The sequence below is a fragment of the Solea senegalensis genome, unplaced genomic scaffold (assembly GCF_019176455.1).
Source record: "Solea senegalensis isolate Sse05_10M unplaced genomic scaffold, IFAPA_SoseM_1 scf7180000013341, whole genome shotgun sequence".
NCBI classification, from domain to species: domain Eukaryota; kingdom Metazoa; phylum Chordata; class Actinopteri; order Pleuronectiformes; family Soleidae; genus Solea; species Solea senegalensis.
In genome coordinates this window covers 16,469-28,572 of record NW_025320807.1, presented here as the reverse complement: position 1 = coordinate 28,572, position 12,104 = coordinate 16,469, and the positions used below count along the sequence as shown (strand labels likewise).

Below are 12,104 nucleotides of genomic sequence, written 5' to 3'. Positions count from 1 at the left end.
CTCACCCGACGCACGAGTCAGAACATGCATTTCTGACATTTTCATTGTAAAATAATCATTGATGCTTGTTGAAGTATCTTTGAAAACAAACATGTATTCACATTATCTTATGTGCACATACACACATACTTTCCTTCAGTGTTTACTGTTTTTATTGTTGTTTATTTGTTTTGTAAAGTGTCAAAAAGGTGCTTATAAATAAAATGCATTATCATCAATCTTGACTTTTGACCTTTGACGACCAAATTCTAATAATTTAATCCTTGAGTCCAACCAAATATTTGTTCCAAATGATTTGTTTAACAAATTCCCTAAAAGCATTCATGAGAAATCATTTTCACAAGAGCGGGACAAAGAGACAACGCCAAACTCAACTTTGGACACTAAGAAAAGACATAAAGACCTACAGTAACTAAGCCGCGGCTTAGAGCTGCACGTTCTCTGTGTTCATGTTCACGGCCCCCACCTTTGCATCTGCAGGACACATGTCCTGCCACGGCTTTAAAAAGTACAAGGACTGCTTTGACAATAACAGAGGGTACACAGAGGGTAGATGTCCAGCCAAATTTGGTTTGGAGCGGCGCTGCGCTGCCACAGACGTTAATATTTATGGCAGTATCTGGGAACAGGACCCTCGTGTCTTTTGTTTAAATGAGTCCTAACTTGACTTGTTCTCTTTGGGCATCTGAGAGGCACAGTGACTGATGAGAAAGTCAGCTGGAGCAGCCATCATGTTTATGCAGACATTCTTCTGTAGAGCGGGGAAGATTTAGTGAGTGATCTGCAGCGCTGTCAGTGAAAAGACCTGAGCCTGGACATGTCCACGCAGCACATGAGTCAATGGCTGAAATTTACCAGCTTGGACAAGGGACGTTTGAGACAATCTGAACCAATATCCACGTTTTCCATCTGTTTGTTTACACATGGTTCACCAAGTTCAAGTCCTCTTCAGTCAGTGTCGCTGAGTTTGTTTTCCCTCTTCAAATACTAATTTAGTCAAAGTGAGTCCAGCTGTGATGTCATCGTTTTCACAGGAAGCAAAACATCGACCCAAAGTTGGAAGAAGTTTGAGGATCAGGAGTGTTTATGGTCATATTCCTTTGTTTTCATGTGTGCGTATGGTTGTTCTGTCACCTACAGCAGTGTTCCCCAGACTTCCCACATCGAGACCCACTTTTTAAACACCCAAATCCCAATTATACTACTATCATTTTAATTGGTAAACAAATTATTTCAAAGAGATTCAAAGATAAATGAATTACTAAGGGTGGACATTTCTAGCAAAAATGTTATTGTTAATGAATATTCAATGGTCAATGGTCTGTATTTACATTCAAAACTGCTTTACACAACAGTTTCTCAATACTTCAATACTCTCTCTATATCATCTCTATGTATATACATATATCAATGTATATATACACACATCAATGTATATATACATATATCAATGTATATATACATGTATCAATGTATATCAATGTATATATATGTATATCAATGTGTATATATACATATATCAATGTGTATATATATATACATATATCAATGTGTATATATATATATACATATATCAATGTGTATACATATATCAATGTGTATATATACATATATCAATGTGTATATACATGTATATAAAAAAGGGTCATACACTCTAACATTTCTCTCGCACTCATTGGCTGTGGCATTGTTTCGTCACAAGGTTTATTTCCGTCCAGTGTTGGATTCATTTTTCACCAAGATCTTGTGTTGATGACGGGAGAGTCGGAGCGCGGCACAAAGCCTTCTCCCTCTTAAGGTCTGGACTCTGTGGTGGGCATATGTGAGAAAAGGATGCCAGGTAAATCAGGGAAGTTAATGACAGGAACTGACTTCTAAGCTTTAGCAACTGACCGTAAAATCACTGCCTGGTGGCTAAACAGCGTTTGGAACACTGTGGTACACCAAACAACTGCCAAAGTTTCATGTTGCTTGGATACACTGTTGAAATGTCTTTTGTTTGACTACAAGTCTGTGCCACACATGCTGTGAATTTTGGTAAGAAAACTTCAAAAGAAATTACACGACGAGTCTAGGATTACAGATTTATTCCTTTTTAAATGAAATAAAAATGTTGTGCTCACAGTATGAGTTACAGCAAAATGTCAATGACCTGAACTGTGTTTGACAAGCGTAACAAAGACTATGGAGTGAATGTCTGGTAGCACTAAATTGTTCAAATAAAGATGTAAATGATGTGGATTTGCGTTACAATAATAGACGTTGACAAAAACCTCAGGTCTGTTGGATGCAAAGGTGATTGTAACGGAAATGTAGAAATCTTCTTTCACAATAATCATCATATAATCAAGTGTGCTCTAACTCTGGGGATCCATCATGTGGTAATTATTTTCTTTTTTCTTCATCACTACAAAGGTATACTTTGTTTGGTGTTTTCATTACTTACATATGTACACAGGTTCTATTGTGATGAATAATAGATAACAATAGTAAAGTCCTGGGTCAGGCCTGGGTTTCCTATGACATCAGCTTTCATGTCAGAGGTCAGCACACACTAGAAGTAAAGAAAATTGAGTTAACTGCATTAAATCATTTTATCGAGTTCATCTCGGCTGCATTAATCACATTGATTGATGTTATTTTGAAATGTAAAAGAATATGTTCTGTACTGTAGCAAAGCGAACCGTGCCGCTCAGTGGAAACACGGCTTTTGACACACGCGACCTTTTCCCATCAGCCCACTGGTCTGAGCTCAGCCCTAAAACTCAGGAAGTCTTCTGAAGAAAAACGACGACTTCTGGCTGCACTTTCGCAAACATTTTCCATGACAACCTGATCGCCTCGGCTACAGCAGTGTGCACTTCTCTGACTTGTTGTCATGACTTGGGTCAAATTACCAACCCTGGCTTTAACATGGAGGAAACTAGGAGAAGTCCACATGTGAAAAGTGTTTGTGGAAACAAACAAAAAAAAAGCCTGAATTCTGAGATTAAAGTCAGACTTCTGACCAGATTCAAACAAAACCAAATGATTTGAATTTCAAAACCTATAATAATCCTCTACCATAATAATATATGCAGACGCATAACAATGAATGAATGTGTACAGTCATCCCTTCACTTCCAGCATTTTGATTTAAGCAGAAACATCTCCTCACAGGCCGTGAAGACATTTTAGTTTGAGCAGTGATTGAGAGTTGTTGGTGCCACATCATCGCCTGGACTTCTGCTGCTCATGTCTGACACACAGCTTATGAAGCAAATACTGCAGAGACTGTGACAGAGCCACGTTCCTCTTTTCTTTTTTTAATTGATTACCGCTCCACTCTCAGTAGTTATGTAAACTTCTCGCCCACCAAACAAACAATCATATGAATGTTCACTATGAAAACCTCACAGTCCGCTCCTCTTTCCCACAGTTAGACAGCTCACCACACAAGAATCCAGGAAGTGCCGGGTTCTCATTCTGCCAAAACAGACGCCATTATAACGGTGGAGCCACGGACTAAAAGGTAGACAGAGAGAGAGAGAGAGAGAGACAGAGAGAGACGGAGAGAGAGAGACAGAGAGAGAGACAGAGAGAGTCTACCTAAAAGTGAGGGCTATGGTAGAGGGGGGAGGGAGTGTAAGGAGAGATGGAGAAAACAGGCCCATGAAAGACAGAGAGCGGAGTAACATTTTCCATTTCCCCTTCCCATCATCCCCCTGTCAAGACACCGACCGCTACCCATTCAGCTAATTCCCTCTCTGTGCAGAGGGGTGGGGGGTGTGTGTGTGTGTGTGTGTGGGGAGCTATGAACAGGCTGAAGACAGTGGAAAACTGTGTGAAATGTGGTCCTGGTTTGTGTGCGTGTGTGTGTGTGTGTGTGTGTGTGTGTGTGTGTGTGTGTGTGTGTGTGAGTGTGTGTGTGTGTGTGTGTGTGTGTGTGTGTGTGTAGGATCAACTTGAAGGCGATTTCAGACAAACAGACAAACAGAGTTAGAGTTACTGTTTCCACTCTGTGACTTACATAAATATTAAATAAGTTGAATAGCAATCATCTCTCTCTTGTTTTATGGACGTTGGCTCGTGTCAGAGCATCAAACAGTAGTTCACTCCTGAGTTATTGCACTCATACACGTTTGTTGGAGTACGAAGCCTCAACTTGATTAAACTTGATTGTTTTATTCTTTTTACTTTAGAGAGACGCTCAACTTGATTAAGAAAAGCTGTTATATGAAGTTATGATTATGGTAAATAATGAATTATGAACAGGGAGTGTGAGTAAGACGTGGAGGAGTGAGACACATCTGGAGTGAGACTGTTCATGACTCACTGTTGTGCTCCCTGGCTGACGGCCTCCTGTGTGTGTGTGTGTGTGTGTGTGTGTGAGGATCAGGCACTTGTCATTGACTTTAGTGAATGTGAGCTGTGTTTGTGTGAGAGAGAGTGAGGAGCAGACAGAGTGGCGTGAGTGCGGGAGAGGAAAGGTCATACCGCTGGAGCAGTCGTCTCCTCGCCAGCCTCCCTCACACTGGCAGCGGTCTGGAGCGACACACCGGCCGTGGACGCACTCTTTGGTGCAGCGAGCTGATGAATACAAACACAGCAGAATTAGTAACTTAAAGCTATTACCATCTTACATAAGAATGACAAACGTCATCCTGATCTGTTAACATGTCACTGAGATACACATGAGACCATGTTCCATTTAAAGTGTCCATCCGACCTTGATGAAACACAGTCTGACGGTCGGATGGTAGGACGTCTGATCCTGAATAAACAGACCACATTTGGTTCAGATCGTATGAATTTTGACAAATATGTGATTTTTTTTGTGATCAAAATTGAATATGAACATATTGTGACAGGTCAAGGGCTGGGCACCTCTGAGTAAGGCACATCTGTACGGGGACCCAGTCGGAATTAAAGGGAGGGTTTGGCCATGAACTGAAGAATCTGGCTGAAGAAGAAAAGCTGCTAATACGCTGCTCTCTGGCTCAGGGTCACACATCAAATGATCAAAAACTGTAGATAAAAAGCTAAAGACGGACAAACACAGAGATAAATCCATGCTGATGAAAACAGAACCTCCTTCCTGGAGATAACACATTTGAAACTTTTGCAAAGCAGAAGACTGTAAAGTTCTGATTTAATCAAATTGTTTAAAGTGTTTAAGGTGATTCAGTTTTCTCTTGGAAATGCAAACATCTCAGTTTTCTCCATGAACTTTGGTGAAAGAGTGAATAGATGGATTTACAAACCGACACAAACTGAGGCTTTCAGTTGTAAAACACTGTTGGTGAAATAAATAAGACGTCAAAGACTGATGCAAGCATAGGTTTTAGCTGGTGAAGCTTTGTTAAGTGACTAAAATCTGCTTGTGTGTGTAACATAAAGTTAGTTTATTAATCCCCTTAGGGAAAGTATTCCTCTGCATTTTGACCCATCCTAGAATTAGGAGCAGTGGGCTGCCACACTGAGTAGCGCCCGGGAGGAACATACTGATGTTCCTCATACAACCCAAGTTCAAAAATCCTTTCCCTTTAAAATGCAGTCTCACACATTAGCACAGGGAGCTGTAAGTGCTATTTACACACACAAACAGATCTGCACAATTCCCTCGAGACACATAAACAATCATCTTTCTGATCTGCAGTTATGGAGATACAGACCATAATAAGACCATGTCATAAAATGAAGGAAGTATAGGGAATAGGAGGTATGATTATATTTAATTATATGTATTTAGAAAAGAAAGTCTACACTTCACAGAAAGAGGAGTTACAGGTGACACGATGAAAATTTCATTTCTAAAATTCATGGATTCATCCGCTCATTAAAGCTGTACACACACACACACACAGCTATAGCTCAGCTATTCTTGTTAGGACAGCTGGTTAACTTTGGCTTCTTCTGACGTATGATGTCAAGTAGAATTGTGTAGTTATTTTTGTATGTGTGTGTGTGTGTTGTGGTGCCGTGGTGCCACTGCAGGCAGATCATTCACCCTGTTGCAATGATCTTCAAGACATTGTGTTGCTTTGACCACAATTCACATCTTAGCCCTAAACTTAAACAGTTGCTCAGAAATGAGCTTGAGCGACCTGGTTTTGGTCTCCACGTGGTCTACTGGTCCTGACAAGGTCAGAGTTTGTGCCACAAAAGGTCCTTAGAGGTAACGATTATCTCAAGATACACACACACACACACGTTGCAACCTAAAAGGCGTTTTATCTTTGTCAGTGTTTGAGGCGTCCGCGCACAAACCTTGTTATTACCATCGTCATCATTCCTGAGATCAACCTGTCATTTATGAGGTTTCTAAAGCAAAGGTAGAATTTTCTTTACCCACGTGTGGTTTTCACTTCATCTGTTACAGTCGACAGTGTGTCAACGAAGCTTTACTTTCAAATTACAACTAAGTACCTGTTGCTTATTTTAACGACTGCCTCCATGTTTGTTGTCATGTGAAGGCGCTGCCGCTCTGAAGCACATGAAAGAAGTCCACGTTCACCAGGAGGAGCTCACAGTCACTGGAAAATGAATCTAATCCACGTGTTGGAATGTTTTAAAGCCAAAGAGATGTTTACTCTTCCATCATGGCCCTGAGACTAACAATGTATAAACTAATATCCTTTATCAGTATAATACATACATACATGCATGTATGCACAAATAAAGAGAGAAAAGAAACGCTATATGAATACTATGATTCCTTTGTGTTTGTGCAATCTTAGGGGAAAACACTGAACATTTGAACTGCAAAATTTGACAAGCAGCTATTTATGTTAAATCATTTTATCTAATATTAATGACTGCCGTTTGGATATGGTTGAAGCATATATTCAGGAAGACTAATGGAATTGTTGACACATGAGAGTTTTAGAGGTTCTCCACTGGGCTGTGCAGGCTGCAGTGTCACACCTGAACATGAATCACATGGACACTGTAGCCTCCCTGGTTCAACAAACTCATTTATGTGTTTATTCTGAATGATGTTCTGGTGTTTCTCTTTTTCTCCAGGTACTCAAAGCTTTCTTTGTCTCAGAAGTAACCTGGGTCAGTGCTGGGGATGAGCCAATAATACGTCTCTTTGACTAATACGATACTCTTTATCGGGATTGGATAGTGGCAGAATAAGAATCCTATATCTGCGTCTTCATATTTGTTACACAGTGAGAACTGGGTCTTTGACATTGCTTGAAATGGCTAATGTTAGAAAGCTTCATAGTTTAAAATGTCTAAAATGATTGAATCAGAGTGATATCAGTGTCAACAGAAACTTGATTACTCAGTAAGGAAAGTAGCTGTTGGATGTGTGTGTGTGTGTACTGGACGAATAACGTCGTGGCAGAGACAAAAACTGAGTTAAAAAACAACAACAAATGAACTTTTTCTGTAAATTCTTGTTTTTTTTAATGATACAATTCCAACCCTCCATCTTTGTCCCAGTGTGAGATCTTTATCCCAAGTGACCCAAACATGACACTCTGGTGGAGTCACTTTGTTTTTAGCCAGGTGTGAACATCTGCTCTGACTGCTGCACGTGGGAAGGACTGTGAGTGCTCTGGGGCAGGGGAGGGGCCCAAGGCAGAACCCAATGTTGCTTGAGAAGTAAAGCGATTCTGTGCTTTCAGAGATGTCAGAGTCTCCAATAACACCAAAAAAACGTCAACAGTTGTTAGCTTAGCTGCCAATGCTTATGATAAGAAACAACAATGGTGAAAAGACAGAGCAGCACCTTTAACTTCAAGCGTCTTAAACACAACACAACGTAATATTACAGGGAAACAGCAGTGATGTCACCTTCCAGAGAGAAATACACCTCAACAACCCCAACATGGGATTCCAAGTTACAAACACTTTAACCAGCACTTTTTGTGTCATACTTTGATTTTCAACAGTAGACATGTCGCTACATTGTTTATAATAGTAACAATAATTAATTTTAGCTGCACAATATAGTTGTTATGGACTGATTTCAGTTCTGATGTAAATGGAACACAGCATATAGCCTGGTGACCAGAGTGTATCCTGCCTTTCATCCACAGTCAGCTGTGATTGCTTCCAGCTCCAGATACAGAAAACAATGCAAATTCTGTGAAGTGTTATGTTTTTAGGAATACACAGTTTGAAGTGTAAATTTCTAGCCAGTGCTGTCAGTTCATGCTGTGTATTTTCAGCATGAGAAGCTCCAGTGGTAATCGAAGCCATCATTTCAGTAATTCCAGTGTCATATGTTCTGCATTGACATTGACAAAAAAGCTTGGTTTGAGTCATGAGAATGAGTTATTTTGTGTTGTTTCACTTGCAAACCACAACCATCATTTCATCTGCACTTGCCTGCTGCTGATTGTCTTCCTCCATCATCACGTTCCAGTGTCACATTGCTTTGTTTAACGAGTGTCTCTGTGCTCACTATTTGTGCTATCATGCACATTTGGCTTTAATGTATGACGCCACATAACTTGGTTTCAACATCAAAAGTTTAGCTGGACCCAACTGATTATTCCATACAATTTTTTACTAAAAAAAAAGATTGTGGTACTATAGAATCTAAAGAATTTAAGATACATCTTAAAAAGGTAGTAATATTTAGTACATAATATTTATTATTATATTTATTATAACATTTGTTATATAATATGTATTATGATATTTATTATATAATATGTATAATTATATGTATTATATAATATTTATTATAACATGTTTATATAATATGTATTATTATATGTATTATATAATATTTATTATATAATATGTATTATTATATTTATTATGATATTTATCATAATATGTATTATATAATATTTTCCTATTTTTTTCTCCAATATAATATGAATGATGATTATCAATGCAACAGCCTTTAAAGCCAGGAAAAGTCATCACAGATACCTTATCTAGCTGCTGCTAAACTCTCAGCAGTTACAGTGTAAAGTGAAAGTCTGTAAAAGTCTTTACTTACGGACACATTTGTCTCTGCTCTCGTAGAACCCTGGACAGCACTGGTACCTCTTGCGATAGTCCGTCTTTACCGCCTGCCTGTAGGCCGTCTTGTACGTGATCCTGAAAGAATAACAGACAAACAGGATGTGTCAAGCCTCCACTGATGGGAACAGGAAGTCGACTGACAGGATATGACTCATGATGCTGGCACTACCTGTGGTGCAGACATCTGTAGGAGGTCCGAGGGTCAGCGCAGGGCTCGTCTGTCACCTGGTCGTAAGGATGCTGATAGGACTCTTTGACGGAAGTGGTGAAGCTGAAAAGGGAAGTAGTAAAAAGAATATGCTGTCAATGATCCACAAAAGAGTTAAAAAAGTGTTTCTGCTTTAGTTCTTTTAACTGTGATAGAGAGAGAATCACTTGGTTGGTCCATTCTGGTCCAGACTGACAGACCATGAGTGTCATTGTCCCCAGGAGATTAACTTGGCGTTGATTGGATCGTGTCTCCAGAAGGTCAAAGTTTTCAGTACAGTTTTTACATTTATATTTTTTTACATTGTATAAATTACAATGTACACAATCACATACACTGAGACAGAATAAAGAAAGTGATCATGAAGAGAAAAGACCAAATAAACTCCAAACACAAGAAGAGGAAAACAGCGATGAAGGTAGCAACAGTGAGAGGTGGGACTATGACATCAAACGTGAGATATTTTTATATATTGTCCCAAAACACCGGTTCTGTTAAAATAAAATGTCAATATGATAAAAAAAAGAAAAAAAAAAAAGATTTGTGTGTTTTTAGCAGTGAGCAGTGAACACACACAAGTCAGGCTAATCTGCCCCCAGGAAGCAATGAGGGATTGGGTGCCTTGCTCAGGGACACCTCAGCACTTGACCTCCGGGGCTTCAACTGGCAACAAGCTCAATTCCTTTCCACTGGACCTCTCGAGTTGCAGCTATGGATCTCAGATGTTGAACGTTACCAAACCTAAAAACCCTCAGTAGCCTCAGTGAAATCACCAATGCTCTGTATTTATATAGAGCTTTTCTCGTCTTGACGACCACTCACTCTAACTCTAACCAAAGTAGAACATTTTCAACTGAACAACTGGAGCAAATGATGTGTTACCGCGTTGAGCTATTCACGGCATTCACGCTGCCTGAGCCAGCACACATGGATCGTGGATCAGCTCACGTCTGTGCGTCGACTTTGAATGAATGTAAACTCGCCATTCAAAGTGTGCGCCTTGTCCAGTATGAAACAACATGTAAATGAGTTAAACTCGTCGTACCTCTCCCAGAGGATGCACACGTTTGGGTCTCTTGGATTCAGGGAGCAGCTCAGACCGATCAGCACGCTCAGAATCTGGAGGACGATGACACTGCGCATGGTCGGCATGGTCCTGAGGAGGAGAGAGGACATCAGAGACAGACGCAATATAAGCAACACTGATACAAGTCACTGCAACAGTGTGTGAGCGTGTGATGTTTTATGGTTGTTGATGTTATTATTTTCCAAAGTGACATTATTTGCTGCACATGCTCCATGACCTGACTGATGAATCACTGGGTATTTGGAGTATAAGTATAAGTAACGCATAGTTTCCCTACAGCAATAACAGCAATAACAGCAATAACATGACAGGGAAAACACACACAGACACTCACACTCAACAGGAGATTTACATTCACTGTTTTTATTTTTCATTGAGAATAATTAAGGTTTCTCTGTGTGGCGTGCAGAGAGACTCAGTGAAACCTGGTGGTTAAGATTTAGCCTCTGACTGTAAAAGAGTTTGTTAAACACTCAGCAGACGTGAGCTTAACGCTGTCTGCTCCCCCGTGAGCCCCACGCGTCTGAACAACACATAAAACACAGGCAGCAGGGAAAACCTGAGGGGGAGAGAGGGAGAGAGGGGGGGGAGTCAAGAAATGTGAATCCCAACTTCATCCTGACCCCTATCAATCACCGTCCACACTCGTCTGCTGTCCCCGTCCACACTTCAGCCACATCTGGATCTGATCAGTGCGTCGGCCCCAGAGAGTGTCTCGGCACGGGGACCCTCGGCTCTCAGGGAGCGAGAGGAAGGAACCTTCTCAAAACTCTCCATGGAGATGAACAGAAGTTCAGCAGGCCAGCATTTTCAGCCTTTACTCACAGGGGAAAAGCATCATGGGAATGTGGTGACATTAGCTCAGAAATCATGTTGACATAGGATCAGTCAAGTCAAAACATCTCAGCTGTGACACTGGACACAGTGCTGTACATAATCACATCAATAAAACAGCAAAACCTAAAACAACACAGCAGCAGCAGACAATGGGAGAACCATAATGCACCACTTGCTATACACAACACAAGGAAACACTGGCTCAACTTGAACTGAAGGTGGTTTTTTTACAGAAGACTTCAAAGTCTGGGTCGTCTGATGTTCCAAAGCTGAGGGACTGCCACCACAAAGTTCTCAGTCACTTCTGGTCTTCAGGCCGACCTAAGGGCTCTGACTGGACTGAGCATGTGCAGCAGTTCAGCCAGATACTGAGATGCCGGCCCATTTAAGGATTTAAAAGCAAAAGTTTATCCTAAACCGCACTGGTAGCCAGTCTGATCTCATTAGTTACTATAGTTCTATATTGTATATTCATAGATGTGAAAATGCATTTTATTATTATTATTCCCTTTCATTTTAGCCTTTGATGCTGTGACATGTCTGCTGTCGTGTTTGTTTCTGCGACGCTATCAAAACTGGTTGTACCTTTCACACAGTTCCTCCATTCATCATGCAGAAGCCCAGCGTCCACACTCAGCCACTGCTCCATTGACTTCAAGAGAAGCCGAGCTTCCCTGGAAGTGACTTTTGCCACATTTGTCCAATCACCAAGAGGTTTTAATGTAGAGGCTGCTACGGGAATATGAACATCTCGTAAGACGATCCGTCGTCTGTGATAAACAGCTGATTCTGAACAAACTAGTGACACATTCTAAACACGTTCTAGTGCACGTTTAGTATTGAAATGTAGATACAACACAGTACATATCGCACATAGCGTTACCACTAGCATAGTACCTGATACCAGGTACTAGTTTTAGTACCTGCTCAGTGGAGGTTCCAAGCATGCTCAGTAGATAACTATGCGATGAATGGTCAGACTGCTGTCACAAGAAG

At 40.6% G+C, this 12,104-nt stretch overlaps 1 protein-coding gene across 1 annotated transcript in view; it reads right to left on the bottom strand.

Annotated features, from left to right (window-relative positions):
• The window catches only part of pear1 (platelet endothelial aggregation receptor 1), a 28,429-nt gene extending 18,093 nt beyond the window's left edge, over positions 1 to 10,336 (bottom strand). The window contains exons 1-4 of the mRNA XM_044015366.1: positions 10,230 to 10,336; positions 9,146 to 9,247; positions 8,951 to 9,051; positions 4,477 to 4,569 (exon numbers count right to left, since the gene is read on the bottom strand). Coding sequence (XP_043871301.1) covers positions 4,477 to 4,569; positions 8,951 to 9,051; positions 9,146 to 9,247; positions 10,230 to 10,336 — 403 coding nt within the window. The remainder of the gene's footprint in view (positions 1 to 4,476; positions 4,570 to 8,950; positions 9,052 to 9,145; positions 9,248 to 10,229) is intronic.
• Between the last annotated feature and the right edge of the window lie 1,768 nt (positions 10,337 to 12,104).